The sequence below is a fragment of the Necator americanus genome, chromosome IV (genome assembly GCF_031761385.1).
Source record: "Necator americanus strain Aroian chromosome IV, whole genome shotgun sequence".
NCBI lineage: Eukaryota > Metazoa > Nematoda > Chromadorea > Rhabditida > Ancylostomatidae > Necator > Necator americanus.
This window is the reverse complement of record NC_087374.1, coordinates 28,959,538-28,985,639: the sequence shown is the minus strand read 5'-3', so window position 1 is coordinate 28,985,639 and position 26,102 is coordinate 28,959,538. Positions and strand designations below refer to the sequence as shown.

At 37.7% G+C, this 26,102-nt stretch overlaps 2 protein-coding genes across 3 annotated transcripts; both read right to left on the bottom strand.

Annotated features, from left to right (window-relative positions):
- Positions 1–8,123: 8,123 nt before the first annotated feature.
- RB195_003088 (uncharacterized protein) lies at positions 8,124–8,941 on the bottom strand (the record flags this gene model as incomplete). Its single annotated transcript, XM_064200610.1, has 2 exons — positions 8,124–8,329; positions 8,788–8,941. The coding sequence occupies 2 exons, from the start codon at positions 8,939–8,941 to the stop codon at positions 8,124–8,126; spliced, it is 360 nt and encodes a 119-aa protein (XP_064056491.1).
- Positions 8,942–12,012: 3,071 nt separating this feature from the next.
- On the bottom strand, positions 12,013–25,009 carry RB195_003087 (uncharacterized protein; the record flags this gene model as incomplete). 2 transcript variants are annotated; one of them, XM_064200608.1, is made up of 7 exons in its annotated part: positions 12,013–12,138; positions 14,898–15,026; positions 15,148–15,273; positions 15,352–15,429; positions 15,568–15,735; positions 18,825–18,938; positions 24,926–25,009. In XM_064200608.1, the coding sequence occupies 7 exons, from the start codon at positions 25,007–25,009 to the stop codon at positions 12,013–12,015; spliced, it is 825 nt and encodes a 274-aa protein (XP_064056489.1). The 2 variants fall into 2 exon arrangements, with proteins under 2 accessions (XP_064056489.1, XP_064056490.1); XM_064200609.1 differs by having other exon boundaries at positions 15,148–15,249; positions 24,926–24,997.
- Between the last annotated feature and the right edge of the window lie 1,093 nt (positions 25,010–26,102).

Sequence of the window (26,102 nt, the reverse complement as noted above, 5' to 3'; positions counted from 1 at the left end):
GAACAGAATGCAGGGTTCCAACAGGGTTTTGGCCCATGGCACATCTCGTGTTTATTACATGCAATAAGTAGGATAATGGATGAATTTGGATACATAATTATCAGATTACTGTAAATCTGATCAGTTCCTTCTCTCACCAAGCAGGCTCAAGGTCAGGTCTAAAGAATTTCAAGATATCACTACACCAAGAAACAGATATGTACGTGAAATTCCAAATCCAGATATTTTTATCGTGCGATTTCCTAATCTTTTCTAGCTCAAGATACTAACAACGACATTATTTAAAAAGTTTGTTGATGCTGGTTGAAAGGAATAATCAGAAGAATTTTATTATTTCATTTTATTTATTAGAATTAGAAAACGGTTTTCTGTGTGTGTAAGTATGTTGAATTCCTTAAAAATCAATAACGTTATATCCTTACTTATATGTTGTGCGAGAATTCTTGGCTGACATAAGGGACATTGAGTGATTAGTGGATTCCTTTATCCTAGATGTATATATTTGGACATATCCAAGACATATCTAAGGACCCCCAAATATGTACATCCATTTATTCGTGGATCTTTGTTGTCAGAAAAAGTGCAGAATCGAAAAAAATATATTAATGTCTACGTTAGAAACATACATAATTGGCTGTTATCCGTTTCTTGAAACCCTATCCATGCCCTTAGTCAAACTTGTGCCACCGCCACATTCCTGAGCCTTTGTATTGGTGAGAGAAAAAAAATTTTTGAAGTCTCCTCACCATTCTTTTCGTTTTGTTGGGGGAGGATTCGGGGAAATCTACGTCAGTCCTCATATATTCCTTTGTCAAATGAACAACTGTCAAATAAGAGGGCATTCAATAAATTGGACGAGTTTTTCACTGAACGATATCGCAATATCTTTTCTTTCGATGGATTTTATTTCTGCCAATGTAATAAAACATTTAAGAATTTCTAGCTCTACGAGAACCTATGAGTTTCAAAGAAAAATTAGGAATTTAAATTTTTTACTTCAATTAATCTCTCGTAATTACTTTCTTTTCATCAGAACATTGCAATGTTCGCAGAGAATGGCAGAGCTTCTTTCATTTTGCTGGATATTTTGCTGTTAGAACGCTAATGGAGCCAGAACAGAAGAGCTTTAGAGAAAGCTCTGTTTCTGGACAATTTTATTATGTGAATAATGTGGAAAATTCTTCCATTCCGAACACTTCTATTATATGAATATGAAGAAAATGCGTCTTCTGCACCCGGTCTAACATAATTCTCATTATTCACATGTTATGTTCTCGTTTTTCAGCGAAAATTTCCATGTTTCTGAGCAGCTGAGGTCCAGATAAATAGCAAAATATAATGTTATCTATACATTTCTGCAACGATTTGTCATCTTTGTTTCTGGTTTTCATGGAAGAAGTGAAATTTGCTTCGGATCCACGAGAACGACAACATCTGACCCATGTAAACATGAGTCATACGTGAAGCATGTCCCTTCAGTTGAAAAATTTGTTTTATACGCTGATGTCTTCGTTGAAAAAAACCTAAATAATTTAAAAAAGAAAATTTATTTGGAGCTGTGCTTAGAGAGTCAAGCTTGGATGGATTTATGTAAGGGAAGCGAGTTTCCGGATGCTACGAATATGATTTTATTATTTTTGTGCTAGGATGCTTTTAAAGTGAGTAAAGCTCTCAAAACAACCGAAATTAGGTTCATAGCCCCGATTCACTCAAACCTGTTATTGAAATCTCTCAAGTGTCAACACATCCTCATTTTCTTTCTGATATTGTGGAAATCTGTAAAAGCGTACAAAAATTCCAACCGATGGGAAATAAGTGGCTTCAGTTTAGCGTTTATATTCAAATTTTTCTACATCGAATTCTTAAAAAAAACATATAAGTTTACATTATTTCGAGATCTACAAAATTTTTTGGAAGCCATAAAAGAACCTATGATCCTACTGAACGTTGATAATCTCGGAAACCCTGCGGAAGTCACTTCACAATTAAAGAGAATTACGGTAAACTTACGACTTGATAAGAGGATGAGGACATTTTAAACAACCTGTCTACCTGTCACATACACTTCAAAATTAAATTTTCGGCTACAAAATTATCCCAGAATGGATCGAAATCTAAAAATCTACAATAAAGTACTTCGTGTACTACAATCTTACTGTTTTGTGAAGATAGCGATCTGCTGGAGTCTCCATTCGTATCTTCCCCTAAAAACTGCATTGAGCGTTTTTTCCTACATAGGTAAAAAAACGAAAAACATTATGAGAATTATTTAAATCGGGAAGATTACACAGGAAAACAGGGTAGAGTATAAAAACTGCCTAGGGCGTTTCTCTTCTTATATACTTATATTTTTCTATTTTTTCAAAAATTTTATTTCTTTGTTTTTTCACGTGAAAATGGTGTTATCATGGTGTTTTTCCTTCGCGGTCATCCTGAAAAATAAAAAAATGACGTAGGTTGCTTTCCCGTTATACTTTTAACATTTTTGTACCATTCCGACCCTATCAGTTGTTGTTCAACGCTCTGCCTCCTATACGCTTCACCTACTCGGACCACCTAATTTTACACAACATTGCGTACGCGTCAACATTCCAATGATATTCGATCAGTGAGGTGATATTGCGGATCTTGGTTCTCGTTTTGTGGATACGGGACATTTCCAGCCAGCACTGGGAACGCAACATAACTGTATTCTATTGTTATGTATGTTTTTTTCCAATTAAATAACTTGGTGTTTCCAATTGGAAGCGCACGGAAGAGAAACCGATAGGAATCCCGAAACGTCGTGGAAGAAGAATCCATTAGTTAAAACATTAAGAAGTTCCTGAAACGTACGTTGGACAAAAACTTTCGGATCCCACAGATCCTGATCCTTCTTCAAAGAGATCCCACTGATTTCTTTGGTGTTAAACCAGTGAGTTCCGCTATGGATCCTTCTTATTCTTGCAGAGTTTCCCTACCAGCTCGTCACATCTCGAACTACTAGGTTTCCATTCTATAATTGTTAAACCGTCTCAATCATCCCGATTCATTTATTTTTATTTATTAAATCATTTATTTAATAAATATTTATATAATATATAGTATAATTTTATTGATTAAACTCGCATTATTTTTTTATTGAACACTTTTAATTAATTATCTCAATTATTAATTATGCAGCTATAGATTGCCGGAAACTTTCAGTTGAAGACGAGGGGTTAGATCCAGAATTCAACTCTGTAACCCCAACATCGTATCTGTATAGTTCAAGAAGATTTTTGTAGAGATTCAACAATTGATGATGCTCGAAATTTGAAAAAAAAAGCTTTTATTTGCTATTTTTTTATTAATGTCTGTTTATTGCGTTTCAGTTCACCTGAATGTGACCCAAAAGCGAAAAAAAAGACCGAATTGTTATGAAAACAATTTAATCAGTAGATCAAATAGAAACTAGTAAGGTCCGCCACCTGTGTCTCCTGCTATGAAGGCGAAGAAAACATTTACTTTCATGCTGGGATCTGAACGAAAATGTAAACTATTTCCAGTCATGGAATGATTTTACTAATACAAATTCAGGAAAATCACCTTTTTTTCTCTAAATACACAAATACTCGTGGTGAAAAATATAGTAGAAATTTTATGGAAGAAATATCTGCAAAACATTTCACTACATATATGGGATCTTTAAAAATAAATTACCGTACCTACCTCAAGAAGGAAATTACTGTTATTACTGCTCTTAGAATGGTGAATTCATATCTCAATATGATTGTAATTTCTCCAGAATTGGGAAGTCAAAAGCTCTATTGCTGAAATTATTTGTCGCAACTATTTATGGAATTATTTACTTTGTGCGACAGTGATTTATTATGTCATCGATATTGCATGCTCAACAAAAATAGTATTCATTAGGATCACCGTTGTTTTCTACCTTCCATCCCAGAGCTCCTATTGACAACTGCACAAACAAATACGGTTCAATTAAACAGGATTTCGATATTGACACGATGAGGTGAACATAAATGGAAAATGATTGAGAGGGACTAAAGTTGTGGTAGGGAACACCACGAGCCAAAGATCTGCAACTATACGAAAAGATTAGGGTCAGAAAAGTTAAAAGCTTGATTTTAAAAAAGCTTGAGTTTTTCTGAGCACCTCCATATCAAAATTTCAATGCTACGAAGTCAAGAAACGGGAATTTAAAAATCTTCTACAAATTCCTAAATAAATTTGATCAGATGAGATAAAAAAATTGTATATTGGGTAGTTTCCTGTACAAATTCTTGAAGTTTTCAAAAAACAGTTGCTTGGTAACCCAGTGTTATAGATAATATTGTTCTCTGATTGATGATTTTTTAAACCTAAACCTGTTTCGAACTCTTCTTTTCAGCATAGGCGGAACTTATGGATTCTGCAACATGAACCTTAAAGGCGTCACCCCACGAATCTGGAGTGGTACGGATTTCCGGTGGAGTATTCATATACGGGATCGTAGATTATTGAGAGAAGGGTGATTCCGTCCATTTCTTCCTAATTGCCGTAAAAAACGGCCCGGAAGATACGGCTTCGAGCGTTCCGGCGCACTATTTTCCACAAGAAGTTCGATTGGAGCGCGCCAACCTTGTGCACGCGCCGCATCTTCCGGACCGTTTTTTACGGCAATTAGGAAGAAATGGACGGAATCAACCACCTCTCCATAATCTACTATGCCGCATACGAATACTTCACCATAAATCCGCACCACCTCAGATTCGTGGTATGCAGCTGCCTGAGCCCAAATTTTGCTATGCATTTCGCAAGTCTTTTGCAGATGTTTTTTTCATTACAAATTCTACCTGAATTTTTATTTGTCACAAGCCTTTGTATAATTGAAGAAAATCGGAATTTTTGTTTCGATCAGTGTAGGGGCCGCTGGAAACAAGTAGGAATGAACTTTGAAATTTAAAGTGAAAATGAGAGCCGAAAACGTTACCGTAGTAGTTTTTTTTTATCAGCATCGTAGTAGTCTGGGATTCTTAACCTGTTTAAGTGTTTTCCCGACACACCACTCTACATTTAAATAAAGTCAATGTTTTGATTATTAATATCTTAATTGATTTTACATGCTAAAAAATCTCACATTTCGCTTAATTTTCATGTAAAAGGAACATTATTCTGTAATTCGGCTTGCATTTAAGTACAAACTCAGGAAGCATTCCGTACGTTCCCACGGCTATTTGAGAAGTACTGGATAAAGCAGGTACAGTAATAGATTCGTTTACACATTTCTCTTCGAGCATGCTGTGAATGATTTTTTTCAGGATCTGGAAAATTTTCACTGAAAGAAAACAAAAGGATCTCCGCTGGACGCTTGAGGAAGTATGAATACGCAAGTGTTTTCTTTTTTAAATCAAGATAGTTAGTGGATAGGTTTTGCTTCCGTTCGTGCCCTCTCTTGAGGCTCTTGGTCTTCTAAAAAAATTTATATGGGGTCGTAAATATACATATTATCCTTATTTCGTGTATTTGTATTTTATTTTATTTTGTTTTATTTATTTTTATCTATTCTATTTATTTTATCCCATGCGCTATTAAGTGTTTCCAATGCCTTTCAAAACTAGAATAAACAAACTTTTCCTAAATATGCCTTCTCATTTTTAACAATTCTCCTTCCCTTTTCCCGTAGCTCTTCAATTTCTCTTTCCTGAAAATGACTAATGGATTAATTTATACAATTATTAGAAACCGCCTTATTTATAAGATAATCTAATGTAAGGGCACGATCAGCTTCATAACGCGTTCTGGATTTAGATGAGGATAATGTTCCCTAGCCCAGGCTAAATTGGCAAATTCTACGAATTCATCGGCTAATTGTAAGCAGTATAAGGTCTCATTTTCTTCATGAAGTTAAGCTGTAAGCTGTACTCAGATTCACTTGTACATTCTTTAAAAGTACACATTTTCTTATTAGGCGGGTGTAGTGTAGAGGTCAGAGGTTCCGCTTCCTGCACCATCGATCGGAGGTTCGAATCCGCCCTAGTGCTCACCAAGCCTTTCTTCCCCCTGGGGTCGATAAACTGGTACCAGACTTGTCTGGGAAGATAAAAACACTGACTTGACACATCGGCTGGTCCCCGCAAGTCACTGTATAGGCCAGTTACGTTCGTAAACCTCAAATGATTCTGAATTGAAGTGAACGTGGGGTCGGATCCCAAGCGGATTGATTGACGCCAGATACTTTACGTTTTGCGCTTATTTTCTTATTTATTAGTGTTTATTTATTACTTATTAGTATTTGTTAATACAGAGCAAGTTTATAACGTGATTGTTCTTTCATGTACGAACCAACAATGTGCAGTTTGGTGGAATAATTTGGCAAAAATACTAACCATAAAAAGAAAAATAAAGAAAGAATTAACTAGAAAGGGAAAAAACCATCAAAAAAAGAAAGCCAAAAAGAAAGTACGTGTGGGTGAGGCAAGAGGTTCCGCTGTGACTGCATGATCGATCGACGGTTCGAAACCGCCCTAGAGTCAATCAAAGGGGGTGGATCAACGGGTGCCAGACTTGTGTGGGAAGATAAAAACATAGATTTGATACAGCGGATAATCCCGATTTTAATAGAGCGGACACGATTCTGAATTGAAGCGAACACTGTGGAGCATCCTAAGCAGACTGATTTATCCTCTATCCTTCAGAAGGACAGCACTGGTTTGTTTTCTAATTAAGGATAAAGTATCTGACGTTAATCCATGCATAAACACTTCCGACTCTACTTCAGAACCGTTTGGGTTTTATGAACTCGTATGTTGATCTAAAATGACGAAAGACCCAGCTGATGTATTAATACAGTGTGTTTGTACTCCTCCAAACAAGTCTGGATACCAATTTATCGACGCCTGAGCAGTGGCATTCTTGGCCTACCCAGGGCGCTTTCAAACCACCAGTCGCTCAGTCACAGTCGGCTATATCCAGTACTGCTAGATACGAAATGTTTCGAATTGCATTCAGCATTCAGGATTCGTATTTGCGAAAAAGAAATCTACCGCTGCGCGTTGCGGATGAAGAGGCTCCTGCAGATTTTCGAGCGTGGCTGCGACGATGCTTCGGCTTCGGACGTTCTGGCGCACTTTTCTACAAGGAGTTCGACTGGAGCGCGCCAGCCTTGTGCAGCGCCGCATCTTCCGAGCCGTTTTTTACGGCAATTAAGAAGAAATATACGGAATTACCCTCCTCTCCATAATCTACTATCCCGTAAACGAATATTCCACCTGAAATCCGTACCACCTCAGATTCGTGGAGTGATGCCTTTAAGGAGATCCAGCGTAGTCGCTACCCAAATATCCTTCCTTACCTGCCATCGATCATACGCTGCAACGCATGCGCATTGGAAACGATTCTGATGTCCATAAAGAACTAAGAAGATTTTTTTTTGAATACGCTTAGGTATAACTCGCGAACTACTAAGCTATTCAGGAAAGACAGACATAACTGTTGCAATTTTGCACTGGAGATCTTATTGGAATGTTTCCAGTTTTCTAAGAGAACATTTTTATATATAATTGTATAAACGAAATTCATACGTAATTTGAGTCCATCTGATGCAACCTTCTCCTCGTATTTCATGTAAGGATTTTCCTTACTCCAGGTGCGGTTAGAAATCTGGATGCACTTTTCATCATAATAATTCTCCTCAAGAGTATGATGGAAATCGATACACTGTAGATTTCGAGTACTTTATAGCTTAAGTTCTCTTCATGTGAAAGTTAAGAATAATATTGATAGTTTTGGATTAGATGACTAAATTTGGAACGGAATAAAAAACGGGTGCTGGTCGCATGGCAGAAAAAAAGGTACTTGAGATCTTCCGCATCTCCAACTTCTTGAAAGAAAAAAATTTGTTCGACTGGATTTCTCCTACGGATGATAACTATGTAGAGAAGATTAGTCCCTTCACTTTTAATGGACCACTACGTTTCCCTATGTATTAGTAGTAGTAGTATTAAGTGCCTTATTTTTAAATGTCGTGTACAAGCTCATTTTCCATTCACATTACGAGTTAAATGTGTCTAATGTCGTAATCTGTAGTTATTTTTCTTATTGTTGTATTTGATTCTGTAACTTCGGTAGGTCTTAGAAATTATTGCAAGGCTGTACACACGTCAATAATCCTCTGAATTGATGTCGAACGCGTAGGCGCATCCCCATGCTTCACCAACGCTGAGCACTTTATCCATTGGAAGGAGCGTATCAGGAAACCCACGATGTTGGGGTCTCTGTGGACAAATATAGAGTTCAGAGTGTAAATTACGAGTATGAGCGAGGCCACGCTCAATTCCCTCCTGAAAAACGTCCCTATCGATTCGTCCTGAAAAACGTCGTGGATACCATCTTATCTCTCACGAAGCCCGTTAGAAGGCGCCGGCCTTTAAAAGCATCACCCCACGAATCTGAAGTGGTACAGATTTCAGGTGGAGTATTCGTATACGAGATCGTAGATTATAGAGAGAAGGGTGATTTTGTCCATTTCTTCCTAATTGCCGTAAAAAACGACCAGGAAGATATAACTTTGAGCGTTCCGGCGCACCGAGAGTTCGATTGGAGCGAGTTTCTACAACGAGTTCGATTGGAGCGCGCCAGCCTTGTGCACGCACCGCATCTTTCGGGCCGTTTTTTACGCCAATTAGGAAGAAATTGACGGAATCACCCCCCTCCCCATAATTTACGATCTCGTATACGAACACTCCACCTGAAATCCGTACCACCTCAGATTCGTGGAGTGATGCCTTTAATCGATGGGCTGGTATTATCACCTGACGCAAATACCAATTCTGACTTCTCGATCTTCACGCAGAGCTTGCGCAGAACCAATCCGTTCGTCCGTATTCCATAGCCAGCGAAACCTCACGTCTTGCCCGAAGTGCCTATCCACGCTGAAGTCCTCAGGTCCCCTTTCACTGCCTCCGTCCAGAACATCCATTTCCGGCCTGATGGACCTTTCCAACTTGAATCCGCGAGAATCCTCAGAACACGTTGAACGAAACCCAAAACGATTCTCTTTAGTAAGTCTCGACACCACATCGACTTCCGCGTATAATCTTCTTGTGGCATACTCTGGGCCAAAGGTAGCCAAAAAGCCGTACGCTTATATTCCGCGCAGTCGATTTTCCCCATCACTGTAGATGGTCTAGCCCAATTTTAATATCCGTACATCATTATAGACCGAATAGTGGATAGGTGCACTCCCAGCTTGGCTTCGCGAGTGATGGGAGTCGACCATAAACACTTTGTCAAGGAGTTGAATGCAGAAGAGATGCAGAACAGGCCTTAGCGCATCTATGCTGCATATCACTCTCGCAGTTGCCGTTGTTCTTCAGCACACAGCCGAGGTAACAGAACTTTTAAACGAGTTCTACCGGCTGCCGGTCTACACAGAATCTGGTTGAAGACCTCGAGGAGGCCCACATCTCTCTACATTTATAAGGGTGCAGACATAATCTATAGGCTGAGACTAGCTTCGATACGAGGAATGCAACATGTTGAAGTTTTATGCTGTTTTTCGAGATCCACAATATTGTCACCGTACTCGAAATGGCTGACTGTATTGGCTTCGAATATCGCTCCCATCACGCTCCTGATGATGAGCATCTGGTCAACCGTAGCTCGGCTAGTAGAAAAGCCGACTTGCTCGTCGCGCGTAATATCTTTGCGATGTTTGACACGCCGATCCAGAATGGTTTGCCCCAAGACCTTACACATAACACACAGCAGTGATATTATTCTGTAATTATGGGTTCTGTGACGGATAGCTTCTTGTGGAGAGGAACTATGGATACCGTGTCTCCCTGAGTCAGGTGTACTTTCTCTAGTCCATATTGAAGCTCACGAATACCGAATGGAGGAAGTGATTCCAGCATTTCTGCGCTAATTACGTCTCTACCAGACCTTCCATGCTTATTTCCAAATGTATGCAGCATTATTCTTGTTGCTCTACTTAGCTCCATAAAGCAAATCAAGAGTAGGAATAACTTGTAGTTCAGTCTGACCCTCATAATTTTAAAAAAGAAAAATATGATTGTCACCTTATTCTTTCCTATCTAATCCTTTTCTGGGTTTCTTTCATTCAAAAAGTGATTTTTTTTAATTAATTTTCTTCCTCTTAATCCAAACGAGCGAAAAAAAACCCATTCTAATGAACATTTTAACTCCAGCCTTTCTAAATGGTCAACTATCATACATGTGAAATTTCCATTAGCTCAAAGCTTTCTAGTGAAACTGTCAGCAATTGTCTCTATAGGTTCTACTGCTACAGTATGCGCTTATGAAATATTTTCTATTTAAAGGCAGCATGCCACAAATCCGGCGTTGTGAGGGAGAAGAAGCTAGCGATGGACCTGTAAATGACCGGATTCGGAGTGTTCCCGTCCAGCTCTCCCTAACCATCGTAAAAATCGCCGTGGGAACCGTCTCAGTCCCAACGAGATACATAAGAACACTCCTCTATGCACACGTTCCGGTCCCTTCAGCAGCCTACTCATTGGTTTTACTTGAATAGGGGTGATGAGGAGACACCATTAATCATCGGCCGCTCGCACGTGGATCCGGCACATGCAAACGAGTGGAGCATTGCAACTGAAATCGTCGTAAAAAAACGGCGACTTCCACTCGCTTTTACGACGATTAGGGAGAGGCGAGAGGAACCACCCCGAATCCCGTAATCTGTAACCCCTTCTCTATCTCCTTCCGCGGATTCCCTCATCATGTCAGATTCGTGATATGCTCCATTTAAAGGCATCACCCCACGAATCTGAGGTGGTGCAGATTTCAGGTGGAGTATTCTTATAAGGGATAGTAGATTATGAAGAGGAGGCTGATTCCGTCCATTTCTTCCTAATTGCCGTGAAAAACGGCCCGGAAGCTTCAGGCGTTCTGGCGCACTATTTTCTACAGGGAGTTCGACTAGAGCGCGCCAACCTTGTGCGGCGCCGCATCTTCCGGGCCGTTTTTTTACGGCAATTAGGAAGAAATGGACGGAATCACCCTCTTCTCCATAATCTACTATCCCTTATGAGAATACTCCACCTGAAATCTGCACCACCTCAGATTCGTGGGATGATGCCTTTAAAGTAGACAAGCTTACAGAAATATGAATTGGTTTTGCAACTGAGCTTCTGAGCTTCATATTCATAAAATGAAGGAAGCTATGTTTTTACAGACATTTTAGAGTTTTTTTTGGCCCAAAATTAAATTAAATTAAGACAGGTCACTTGTTTTTTGTTTGTTTTTCATTTGGGTTTAAATGATATTTTGCTGCCCATATTTACAGCGACATTCCAACTCTGCCAATCCAGCATATTCTAGTCGGGAGTATCTGTGGTCGGCGATGAAGGACTCGTCAACAACTAGCGTTGCATACAATACTGCAAGTGTGATGAATCAGCTCAATACTGAACAAACACGACGTATCTCCTCGTAATTGAATAGCTACGAGTATATCGACACACCTGAATAGATCCACTCGAGTAGTGGATCCGTTGAACCACAAACCTCCAAACTGAACCGTGTTTACATTTAAAATTTATCATTATATTTAATATTGAAAAATGTCTATGCATGCAAATATACAATTACGCAACAACAAAATAACAAAATGTCAATTGTGCGAAGCTCTTCTGCGCAAAGAAAAAAAAAACAAAAAAAATTTAAAAAAGCAGGAAGACAGCTTCAGGTTAAAGTGTAATAAGGCGATAAACAAGAAATCACGTGCGATATTATGTCATAGGCCCTTGAACAACAAAATTTTCAATACAAATATATTACAATATGCTAAAAAAACTACGACATGTGTCTTTTTGTCGTCATGCGTTAATCATTGCCTAACTGAGAAGAGCGTAACTCGCCGATATTTGTACTTACAAGTGAGGAAGGCGAGTTCTCGATAAAGCCGATAATAAGCGGTTTGGTAGACCGGTCCGAAAAGAATCGAACGACGTACCAATCGATGTCGATGATGAGTGAAAATCAAACATACTAGAAGCTAGAATAACAAAGTCATGCAGAAGTCCCGTTGAATTTCTCCAACGTTTGTTGGATCTCTTCCGGAGTGGCTGGAGGTAGTCGACCGTCGCGCGGTTTTCGATTCGGATTCCCAACACGCTTCGCGATAAATCTCAGGACCTGAAAATTTAATGACTAAACTTACTCACTACTTAAATACTAATAATACTTACTTTACTTAATAATATAAATAGTTGTACTATATAATACTTAAATTTACTTAATAATAGAAAAATACTTTGGGAAGTGTGAAGTTTATCAATAAGACGGCACACAGAAGCAGTGCAGTAACGGAATTTTCACTCTTGAGTACTTCCCAACAGTTTACATAGTTGGAGACGCTGTATCCATGTAACACAGCGGCAACGCAAAACACTCTTTACGAATCCAGAAAACAAGTGGATCACGAGCACTGCGTTGATCAGTTTATCCAACTAGGCAACTCTTTACAGCCGTACGAATAATGAAATAGAAACGTGTACAATGAATTTCGCTACAGAGCAAGAAGTGTAGGAAGCTATTTTGTTGCATAATCACTTACTTATTCCCTTCATGCGCTTTCATTCTATCGCATGCACATCTGTAAAGAGCTGTTTCGTCAGGCAAACTGATCAGTGGAAACAACATTAGAAGATTTCCTTGATCGTTGTACTTAATAATAAAATTTACAGCATTGAGTAGTAGAAACTGCTGTACTACATTACATATTATTACACATATATTATAATTACGACAATTTTTTGGTTTCGTACCATGAGTGACAACACCTACATGCCCTTCTCTCATCAACAGCTAAGAAGTCCCAAAATCTAGCTCTTCAGAGTTATTTACGATTTAACTGAGTGAAGCAACCGGTAATCGACTGAGTTCAATGGATGCCTTAGAGGCACCACCCCCACGAATCTAAGGTGGTACGGGTTTCAGGTGGGATATGCCTATACGGGGTCGTAGATTGTGGGGAACAGAGTGATTTCGTCCATTTCTTTCTAATTGCCGTAAAAAAAGATGGAAGATGCGGCGCGTGCACAACGTTGGTGCGCTCCAATCGAACTCGTTGGGGAAAAGAGCGCCCCGGAACGTTCAAATCCACATCTTCCGGGCTATTTTTTTTTCGGCGATTAAGAAGAACTAAGTGGGATCCTACCCATTTCTGCAATCTACGATCCCGTATAGTCTTTGACCATCGGAAATTCATATCACGTCAGATTCGTGGGGTGATGCCTTTAATCAAATGTGTATCTTAAGCGAAAATTTCATGCGATATCCTTAAAAAAGAAGTGCTGAAGTGAATTCGTTTTAAATCGAACATTAGAGAAAAGTATCAATTTTGACGGACAATAATGAGAACAAACGCTTTCCATTTCCAATTTTCGGTACCCGAACTCATGACACAAAATTAGACTACGTCAGAATTCACTCATGGAACTCTTCTCTGTGCACTGCTGCAGTGTTGGGAAGTTTTATCTAACTATAATACAGTAGTACCTCGCTCATCTAAGGAAGCAATTATGAGACAATTTTGGGCATAAAAATATAGAGAGCATAAATATGTATTAAGTATTGGATTTTATCACGAGATTATATCGAACAATTCTCAGCTCTCCAAGGAAAAAATTCCCTGAACAAGAGAATCTAGCGAGTCCCTCAACAAATAAACCTAAAGAGAGCAAAAAAAGCTTGGAAGAGTGCATCTGCGAATAATTTGAGTTGTGCTCATTTTTCAGGCGACTATGACAGAAGCACACCTCCGCAACCTACTGTAATTACGTCAAAGAACGTAAAAAAGGCTCAACATGAGTTGAGCCTTTTTTGCGTTCTTTGACGCTGAGCTCCTAAGCAACAAGCAGAAGCAGCAAAGCGTTTGATTTATCCATAGAAAAGATTTATCACCAGCTTTTCCCTTAACAGGTCAATGTTGAAAACTCGCAAGAATTCGAATGGCTATTTGTAAACAAATACAAAGACGAAAAGAACAAAACAAAAAAGAACTCTTGCCAGCATATAATTTGACTTAAGCACGGAGCCACAGAGATCTGCATTAGAAAGGGTAAAGAACAAAGAACTCATGTATCTAATCCTGCGCTTCTGTCACTTTTTAAGATAAATTCATCTCCCCCCTCCCCCTCCTTCATTTCTAATATCATTTCTTTGATCTGGGAAAGGGGTTTGAAGGAGTAGTACTGTTCGGGTGTGCAGTTACCCTCGAATCTATTATGTCTTACGTCGCCCTGACTCGTTACTTCCTAGTGGGGGGGGGGGGGGGATTGGGGCACTGGTATCCATCAGAAACATCAGAAAACCGATGGGATGAACGACAGATTGGATTATGGCGACGATAAGATCCAAAAAAGGATTTTTCTACGATAGAAACAGCGAAGTAATCCTCTTCGTGTAGAACTACATGAAAGCCATCAAAAAGGAAGAGAAGAGAGCTTCGAGGAGCTTGCCGGGTTCGTCGGTCTATCGATCAGTCGTTCTATCGATCGAAAGGTCTAGAGAGACAGAGCACTCGTCGGCGTCGAGGACACGACGCGATGAGGGGATACAATACTTCTGACGGCACTATATCCAATATACTGGTGTCTGATACTCCCATTGGGACCTTATGATCCTTTCCTAATTACTTTAACACTCTCTATTACTCTTAATAAATAATTAATAAATAATTTTAATGATTAGTGGGTGAGAAAAACTCCGCATTCACATTGTAAAAACTCTTTGTTTCCTAGAAGTGAGCAGGTACAAAAAATTGAGGGACTTGATGGTTATTAACTTAATAATGTAGGTATTTAAGTACTACGATGGCATGATGGAAATTATTTTCAACCATGATGAAATAATTTTAAAGAAAAAGGTGAAAAGCAGTTGAAATAACGAACTTGTTTCCGACTAAGATCACACTTCACTTCGATATCCCTAAGCTCCTCTTCTGTTGGATAATGACCCTCCTTGATAATATCTTTGATGTATTCGCGCTGCCATCCTTTCATACGCGTTTGAAATCCTTCCTAAATCAGAGTGACAATTTTGAAAAGACAATTACTAAAGATTTTTCGTACTATGGAATGTTCTTTTTTGTACTATGGATAGTTCGCCAGAGATCAATGCGCAAAATTTGAGCAAACCCACCAGCTGTTTATACGGAGGGATCCGGGAGTGATTTGAAATGAACTGTCGGGCTTTCAGATCAGACGATGGATTCCAATCAGACCCAAGGTTAGGGATCTTATGCTGTAAAAGATGCGTGAATGGATCCTGAACATTGTTCTATACATAAAAATTCAGAAAATAATGAAAATTTAGGAATTAGCCTAAATTCAAGGGATATCTTACCGTCGCAAATAATCCCGTAACAAGATCGATGGGAGCAGAACCTTGGGGAAACGAATCCAAATTCAGGTCTCCGCCATCCTGAAAAAATACAGATGAAAAAAATTATACTTAAACAAATCTCGTCTGAACAGCGCTAAGATTCAGAGGTTATGGAATATTTTATAGGATATTTTTTTAAATAAGCTTTTGACGAATAATGTGAAAGATAGATTCAACCTCGATCTCTTCTTCAGGTGTCGGATCGTCTTTTTCTATTTTAGGTATAGCTATGTTGAGATTGAATGCAGATGCCAATCGTTTCGCAGATGCGCTTCCATTCGTAAATTCTTCACCGGGTGAGACAGGCGTGGCGGATACTGAACAATGATCCTCGGAATCAGCAACCTGAAAGGGAAAATTCCGCGGAAATCCTAATAACACATCCTTGATCTTCATTTTAACCCTTTCACTTTCTCCCTTGCTCCATATCGAAACCAATTATGGATAGCATATGGATATGGTGCAGAACTGGTTGAATGCAACGTTAGCCGATTGCTAAGCTTAGTCTCTGTGGTAGTCTAATACTATTAGAGTATCCGGTGAATGCGAACACATGATCCGCATACGATCCTATGAATATCGATTAGCTCACGATCAACAATGTGGAGCGTGTTTAGTAACGTCAGGAAACCATTGTAAACTGGAAACTAATCACATATTCATGTCGAATGTAACTATTAACAACAGCTACAATAACGATAACGCAGAATAATGCTAACAAAAATTTTCTTCGGCAAACAGTAGAAGTAAAGAAGAGGGGAAATGATAGATGGTGCGTTCAGTTCAATAAAAATGAGTCCACACAAAAAAACCTCATATGAAGGACTTGAAAAAGTGTATTGAATTTTTTTTACTAAAAATGACAAATTTCCCATTGAATTCTCAATTCCCTTTTTCATGCAGTTTTCCTTTCATTTGGTTAGAAATCAAATGAAAATCTATCAAAACTCGAAGAAATCAGAGATAGCGGGAAATCATGCCAACTTCAGCTGAAGAGGATATTAATTCCAGAAAATTCAGCATTTCCAGAGGTGTTCAATTGATCTGTTCCCGAGAACGGATGAGAATTAGGAAAAGATCAATTAGAGCAATGATAATTTCGCAGAAAAACTTTTTTTTTATGCTGAAGATTTTGAATCAAACGTCTCTGATCGATTATCTCTTCATTATTGACACCACAGATTCTGATATTTTCAACAAAAACTGTTTAGCTAATACGACAAAAAAACCTTTAAAAATTATACATACTTCTATAGTTTCTACAGCATTTCTGCAGTAAATTATAATTCTGGACACGAATCGGATACGACTATTCATCTGTCCGTGCATACGTGTAACTAATTTAATGCATATCACTTTTATGCATGAGGCAGACATGTATATTTTCTATGATTATTAGGTTTATAACAAAAGCAGTACGTGCTCTTTGATTTACATATTCAGATTGTTACTATGAAAAGAAGCGAATGACCAACATGAAAGTGTGGAAAAACCAATAAAATTTTAAAGAAATTAACTGAACTTTAATTATGTTTCGATTCAATATGCAAATCAGGCTGCTTTTATGTGAATTTCCTTAACCCAATTCTTTTTTTTTTAGATTTCGCTTCAATCACTATATATGATAATAAGCAGGAGGTATGTTTGGAGCATCTATTGCTGAGAAAATTTGAAGAGCAATTAATAACCAAAATTAATCAATTGGCTAATTAACATGATTTTGTTCGAATATGCAAAAGACCAATCTGTTCAACTTTTCTAATTCTTCGAATATTGGGGAAAAATAACTTTAAACTACTAAAATACTTTTAAAGATAACTTTTTTCAGCAATTTCAACATCACGACGATCGTAAAAATCGACATCTCAGATGAATGGCATATGAATGGTTCATTTTGCCTGGATTATTCAAATATTCGTTCGAATAATAGTGGATCAATGGCCTAAATATGTCGATGTGCACAGATGTGAATCAGATACGAAAGCAAACACAAAAAAAATCTTGGTACATGTTTTATTCGTAGTATATTTTAAAAAAATACATTCATCAAAAAAGATGCAAAAAGAAAAATTTCCGGTTTTAGAGAGGGTAGAGAAGTCTCGAGAAAAATCCCCACGTGTTTCCTCAGGCTTCCAAATTTCCGAGTACTGAGGGGATTGTCGTGAACTTGATATTTCGACAGTTCGTAATGACAATTTTTTGAGTTAATATCATTGTAAAACGAGATTAAATAAATCAATAAGTTCATATCTGAGTACCGTTCCGGTAACCATCCTCACCCAATCCACATTACTGAAGTTTTTGTTAATATGATTGTTCGTTGATCAAAATAAGATACGGCTTCGATTATTTGAGTTTCATGCGGGCTAAACAGTTAATTACACATTTTTAAAATAAATAAAAAAATATTATAGAGGAAATAAAGAAAAAGAAAAGGAAAAAAAAGGAAAGAAAAGAAAAAATATTACACTTTTGTGAGTATTCAGTAGTTCGAGGTAAGCAAATGGTGGAACATACAGTAAACCATGGACTAATATTTAAACTAGAGTTTGCAAAACAAATCTAAGTGTAAATTACAGCACCTCTAATCGGAAATAATGTTCATCTCAGAGTTTAGCGGAAAAAAATAGAGAAAACTCAGGCAGTGGCTGAGAGAAAAATACATAAGGTAACCAGGAAAACGTAGTCAGAATTTAGGGAAATTCGTCTCTATAAGCGTAGTCTGCAAATCTTCAAGGCTATAAATAAAAAAGTGTAAATAAATTCGAAAAGCAAGTTTGTAGAGGTAAGATTCCGACGTTTTCCTCGTATTTATTATGTCCATATGTTACGACATTACTCTCCATAGAGATAATTTCATAATTTTTGCTTTTTTTCTTCTTTATATATCTTCCAGAAAAGTTCTGAATCACCGTATCCTACTCGATCTAAACGAAAATAGACTATTCTTCCTCCTATTCTCTGCAAACCGTTGGAAAAAAGAAATTGCAAACTCATGTCTAAGTTCTCCGAAAAATCGATCTTCCCGAAAAACAATCAAAGACACATTTGTAACAGAAGAGAATTAGATAAGGAATGGACATCAAGGAGGGGTCCAATTTCAAGCAAATTCACCTGGAGTCCTGTAAAGAGACAGAAAAACTCGCCTATTCTTCCTAAACAATCCAGGAATTTGACCTAATAAATGATTGATCACGTTTTCTTCGATCCCCAAACACTGTTATATTAGAGGACTTGATTGGAGTTGGATGGACGCGGATCATTGACTTTGACCTTACGTATAGATCCGAAACGTAGCGCAACGTAGGATCGCAACTAATACTATGTAGGTTCGATTGAGACGTATGGATGTGGTGAGATGACCTTTCGGCCGCCGATCACATGTGTCTTCAAGAACGCGCATCAGCATTAAGGATAACGGCTGCAAAACTTACACGATCATCGCTTTTCATTGATGTCGACGCGCCAGCATCATCGTTCGGATCGGGACGAGCTATTGCTTGATTCAGGTTGCTTACAAATGAAACATCCGAATATCCATTTGATGCCTGAAACGTGAAGTTAGGCTATTTGAAGCGGAAATTATGAAGAAAAACCTTTATTTTTGAAAATAAATCCAAAATGGATCCTCCAAAACTCTTCCCGATTTTTTTTTGCCGTGGGATAGAAGTAGAGTGTTCAACTATTAAAGGGAAACGCAACTGTTATGGATATCAGATTGTAAATTTTAACAGAAATTGTAATTTTACTTGACACAAACAACGTGACAGCTGAAAAAAAAATAGACTTTAACCACAACTAAAATTGATAACATCGCCACGATTTTTCCCGAAAGTACTTAGATAAGATTTGGACAGTCATAAGGCACACAAAGAATAAAATGATGGACAAATTGATGGGAACATTGGAAAACTCTCACTCTCTCTTCCTCTCTCTCTCTCACCCTCTCTCTCTCTCTATAGCTACGAGAATATTTATGGCTTTCAGTTCGACACAATAAAACTTTGATAAATTATTTGAGTTCGACTTCATCCATAGCATATTTCACTTTCGTTTGTTTCTCTTTCTATTTCTCGATAGAAAAATTGTATTTCCATTGTTGAAGCGTTCTATACCGGCAACTATAATTATTTCACTAAAAATTCCTTCACGTTCCATGGTTCCTGGTTCATTTAGCCGACCCGTTCATGAATATTTCAATCCTACATACTAACAAATTCTGTCAAATGTCTGCCAAGTGGGCGTGGTGAAAAATCCTGATTATAAGTAACCTATCCAGAAAAAATGTGCTAGGTCAAGAGAGTGACCCAGTCAAGTCATCCCTAAGCTGCCAGAAAACCGCATTTCCCAAAAATATTCCTATTATTTCTGTTTGTGAACACTCCCTATAGCACTGGATGGGTTCAATAACAACACCTCTATTATTCTCAACCCCAAATAAACAGGAAAGCTTTAGCGATCTCTAGCAAAGTCACACGATTCTCTGCCAGGCTCTCGGCCATAATCCGGAACGTAAGCAGCTTAAGGCTGGCTACAAACGGACGAAGCCGGCTCGGCTACCTCGGTAGCCATAAATTGTATTGTGGATTGTTTACTGGTCGCGCATTTAGTAAGAATACGGAAATTTTAAGAAAGGGAAATGCCCGTTCGTTCCTAATACAAATCCCATGAGTTTAATCTTTTATGGATCTATGTTTAAAGCATCGTATTCGGCAATAACAAATGTTATGACGTTGAATAATACGACGGCTGTGAACAAATAAACCACTACAAAACCGCCAGCTAGCGATATTAGGATCCCCAGGCGGTAAATACGCATCCAGTTTGCAACGGGCGAACGTCAACGCTGCATAAACGAGCCATGCATTTGGAACTCAGCCCGCAGACGGTGCACAGAGCCCATGAGTCAAAAATCGTTGCAAGAACACATTACATTTTTCATGAAACCTAAGCAAAGGATCTTCTAAAAAGCTGAACAGTACACACCTAAAGAGCATATACCTTTTATTGAAGTGTTGTGAACTTTAATGAGCAGAAAAAAGGTGCAAGGTTTCCAAAACTAAATTATCTAAAATCAAAATCTCAAAAGTCCTAGAAAATTCCGGACATTTATCACATTCCCTGTTATCTAGAATTCAGAATTCAGAGTCTGGTGTCTTACTTCTCCACCGGAAGTCAATAGTTTAGGGTCTTAGGGCAGTTTAAATAAAGAGGCTCAATTTTATCAACTATCTTCTTATTTCCTCTAGAAATTCGATAATAAAAGTGTGCAAAACAGGCTTTGAAAAAAGGCTTTGAAAAACCCAACTCCTACGATGAGAGAAAGTGATCCAATCGCTCCTTCACTTCGTTTTCGAAAAAGTGTTTGATTCGGAACAAAATGAAGGAACAAATTTCAATAGTAAAGGAATTTTTTCTACTTCTTAGAATCAATTTTTTTAGAAAAACTGATCTCAATCTCATCGTTCGCAGATCATGTGGATACAAAAAAAATGTGGGAAAAAAAGAAGAAAAACTTGTTTTCTCAATAATCTGACAGAAAATTTGGCGTAGCGCTACGAAAGACTACTTTTCGGATAAAAGTAGATTGTTTTCTCAAAATAATCACAATGAGAGATATTCCGAAATTCAACGTCAATATTGCATACAGAATTCCAGAAATTGGGACACAGAAAAAATAGGCGGTAATCGCCGTTTCGGGTGCAATAGTTTAGACGATTTCTCCAGAAAAGAAAGCCCAACGAACTACGAACTATGAGGTTGTAATTAGGTTTTTGATGAATAGGAAAGAAAATAAAACTTAGAAAAGCCTAAGAGATGAAAAATACAAACTGATCATCTACCGTTAGAAACATAAATTTTTGAAAACGAAAGCGCTGAATGAGTGAAAAAACTGCAAATTCAAAATTTCAGGCATATTCTTGCAACCATTTACGTTAATATCGTGAAAAACATTGGAGTTATTCCTGAGCAGCATAATGCTATTTGAATATGCATGTTGCACAGATAAAACATGCGCATTTTCGAACACATTAGAACATAATTTCCTTTTCTTTTTTTAAAGGATAGGAGATAGGGAAGAGAGTTTACAAGAATGTTTACGTAAATAACCAGTACGAAAAATTTTGCACGAAAATTCGTGGAGATTTCTGCGGAAATTTTGTGTGTTGCGTGAAAACCAGTTACGAATCAAAGTTGCCGCTGAAAAGTCAGACCCGATCGTTCATCGTTGTGTCACATCGTTCTCAAGGTAAACACACGTTTAATTCTTTGATCATATTAGAGGTTATGTTCCATAACGACCAATTATAATAAATGACATAAAATTTGTATGAAAGGAGAGAGATGAGAAGTACGATGTAAGTACCGCAAATCAAACGCGCATCAAACGAAGACGGAGAAGGTTCTGGAAAAAGAAAAATGTATCCGAATTTCCACTTTCTTTAATTCCACATGTTTCCCATCCCTTCAACGATTTTTGTGCTCTAGGCAAATCTGCGATCCGTGGTCAGCTCACTTTGTGTCATCGAATCGTGGTCGTATTACGGTATATAGGCATTGTCCAAGGACCTCCATCCACATCGACGATTCGATTCGCGCTGTTCACAAACCGTGATGAGAATTCTGCGTTCTGCTCATTATGCTTATATTATTAGAGAGAAAAATATTATTATGCATTATCAGAGAAAAATTGCGACGTTTTCAGGATCGGGAAAACAGAATAAATGAGGATAAATATCCTAGATTTCAGCTCATTTGAATTTTATTTCGCTTTAGCACTGTTAACAGCAAAAAGAAACGAATACAGTATGTTTAATTTGCGCGAGTATATCTCCCTCATAAATTGCTTAATTGAGTTACATATTCGTACATCCCCCGTTAGTCCTATTTGGTTGGGTGCGAAAGTTGGTGACCTCCTAATTGCTGTGGAAGCGGAAAGATTGGGAACGAATCCAATGGAAGCAAGGAATTCAATGGAAACTACATCAGATCCCAGAAATATGTACGATAAGAAAATAAAAACAACACTTTTTCAACAAGAACCCAAGAAGGATTACACATTAACTTATTTAGAAAAAAACCAAATATGTGGAAATTTGCACCTTACAGGGTTCCTCATTCATCAGCGGAAATTTCTGCTCTAACAGTAAGCGTTCAATTCCGACTTAGAAGTGGATTCAACGAGGTTGCGAGAGAAAAGCCCGACGTTCGATGATAACGTGAAAAAATTCCCGTTATAGAACATTCGTTAATTTTTGAAAATGCAAGTCAGATGCTGCAACGATGGCGGCGAAAGAATTTTTTGCAATAAGCAATAATAGCACCGCATCTGCTGGAAATCCTAGATTTCTGTAGAAAATACTGAATTTCTAGTGATTTACCATCGTTTGCAAACAAGAAAGAGTACTTCACGAAGAAAAGCACAGAAACGTTTCTGTTTCGAAAACGTAAGCGAGGGAGAGAGGGAAAAAGAGGCAGATAACAGGAGAAAAAAGTAAACGAGGGAGCGAAGATGGTTTTAGCGATAAGATGAGCTTTCGATGCAAGGCGTTTTTCAAGAAACGATGGATCTCGTTGCGAAGCAAAAGAAGTGCGCTGAAAGAAAGTTCCAGGATTGTTTTAAAAATAAACAATTACTAGAGAGAATTACACTTGGAAATATGCTGTTTTCTACTTTTTATTTTAAATGAAGTTAAGAGGTGATTCCGTATATATCACTGATTGACTTGGTATTTTACTTATAACAATAGAAAATTTCCGCGCTACTGTAGAACAAAAAAAATAGCAGTACATTGATTGTAAAAAAAACATACGTGCAATATGTAATTGATGCGAGAACTGATATAGAAGAAGAGAAAAATGAAAAGCTGTGGAAATCTCAGCGGAATTTTTAATCCATCGCAGAAGGAGCACAAAAAGTGTTTTTAGGGTCTTCAAAGAAAGCCGTTCAATCTTCAAAGAAAACGGACTGTTCTGAGGTGAAATTTCGGGATCACTTTTGGAAGCACCCATTCTTGCGTACTGGTTCAGGATCAGGCGAGTAAGACGAGTAGGCAAACTCCGTACTTCAACATCGATGAATTTTCAGATACGATAAAATTGCTCGCTAAAACGTCATCTTCGAAAATTTAAAAGACCGATCACATAATCTTTTTTTTTCAAAAACTAAAACGAAAAAAAAAAAACAAAATACTAAACAATAAGTGCAAATGAATATTGAGCAGGTAGCAATTAAAGAAATCTCTCGAAAAAATGACGTTAGAATCTTCCCGCATTTCCCTCCTGAAAATCAGTACCGATAGGTAAGAGAAAAAAAAAACCTAGGAAGGACTGTGTTCGACTAAGAACATCGCAAAACCACAAGATGGAAATAAGGGAAAGGATTCCCGTTATGGCCCCTTGGAGAATTTCAAGGATTTCCTGGAATTTAGAGAGAGGGTCTACTCTAGTTAGTCACGCACACACGATTATGATCGAGCATTTTAATACCACAAAACAAAAAATATTGGCGAAAATAAAAAAAGAAACGTCGTCCTCAGCAAGTACTAGACATACTTTCTTTTTTTTAATATTGCAAGATCTTCCTAAATCAGATCATTTAGATTTTTCTAGTGAATCAAAAGTGCAGAATCGTTCAAATCTATCTATCTATCTATCTATCTATCTATCTATCTATGTATATATATATATATATATATACATATATATATATATATATATATATATATATATATATTAGAACAATAGCATTATAGAGGAAAATACGAGCGATGATCCACGCACTTATAATAAAATAATTTCAGATGCGGTTTTCTTGAAAATTTTCTAACTGTCTCGTCTTTTTTTTTTGCTTATTTTTTCTGTATATTCTTTCAAAAAGAGTCCAGAAAGAATAGAAAAACGTAGTCAACTGACTAGTAAGAATTTTTCGCTGAAACCGCTGAATTACTACAAGGTAATCATGGTTCGTTAGAATTTTCATGAACTGAGTGAGATCCACACGCTCTCCATTTCTAAGACGATTTTAAAAGCAAACAAAAATTATTTCAATTTTTATCCATACTTTACTACTGTCATTATTTTATTGTATCATGCATGCTATATTATATTTTATTATATCACACTACTACATACTATTATTATTATCATATACTACACTATTATTATATAGAACATATTATTATTATTATTATTAATATTATTATTCATACTTTATTTCTACTATAATATCACCATTCTTTATCGAAAACAAGGACAGACAGGTGACGGATCATCTTATGAATTATTTTCCTGAGATCTGGGAAGCTCCTACTTATCCAAGTAAACAGGTTGTCGAAAGTACAAGTACTGTTCCGTGTTTTACCCTTCTCCTACTGTTAACGTTAGAAATTAACTACTGCTCGAATACTGGGATCAAATCAATAAAGAAAACAAACATTCCTCATCACTTTCCAATATCTTACAACAGCAACTACATCGAGCACGAAGGACGGTACTTTACAGTAAAATACTGTATAGAAATAAGAAAACTTACAATCAAACCAAAGAAGTCGATCACTGACGATTCTTTGACCCGTACGATCGCATACTTGTACTTCACATCCATGCTTCTGAGCATAGGTGCGCGCGCTATGGCGCTAGAACTCTTGCGTGTGCGTGTGTGTGGATCTGCAAAGAACGAGCGAGAAGCTAGCTGCTAGCTTGGTGGTTGGTGGATGAGTGACAAGAGGCCACGATCGGTGTGTGTGTTAGGATTACGGCGATATAGCAAGAGAGATGTGCATTTAAACAACGTCCATGGTAACGCTGTGTCGAAGCTCAGCTCTCTCTCTCACTCACACACAGCACTCACTGAGACAGTTGAGCTAGCTAGCTGGCTAAGACCGCTAATTACGCCTTTATTACGACGACGGCGACGACGACGACGGAGAGGAGGAGGACGAGGAAGAGGACGAAGAGGACGAATACTCGGAGCGGAGGAGATCTTAGGTTACAACCACGCACCATGTGATAGAGACCCGTTCAGGAAGAAAAATTAAATGACTTAGGATAATTTTGCGGAAAGAACATTAGCGATATAAAAACAGGGAAAAACGCAAGTTTATCCATTAGCCGGAGGTTTATGGAATAACGCCAATTAACATGAATCCTGAAGGGAGATCACGAATTAAGAAAAAGATTAAAGGCACCGCAGGAAACGTTAAAACGCTAACACCTGTTACTCTCAAAAGAACGTGATTTCCGGAAATTAACCCCACAACAACGGGAAAGAAAACGGCGAAAAATTAACGACCGAGACGAACATCCAGACACAAAACACTGCACACTTTCGAAAGCAGTTTTCATTTTCACTTTGCCCTTAACGAATGGAATTATGAATTGCGGATTTTTTACACGAGAAATGTCATACTTTTTCGCGATCAAATTCGATGTTCGAAGAAAAAAAAACAATAACGAGATGTAGCGATAAATCTTGCAAACTCAAACAAATAACGCATTTTGCGAACCCGGCTCTTGCGCGCAAAAAAAAAATTCCGAACCGATCAATTCACTGATCTTTGTACAGGGTAATCATTCGAAGGAAAAATTAGCAAAAATTCCTGCAAAGTTCTCCGTAAGAGCGTGGTCAAGACAATGTTATTTTACATTAAAATACTAATTACTTTTTATGGATTTCGGAGAAAAAACACGGAAATGGCTATTTAGTCAAA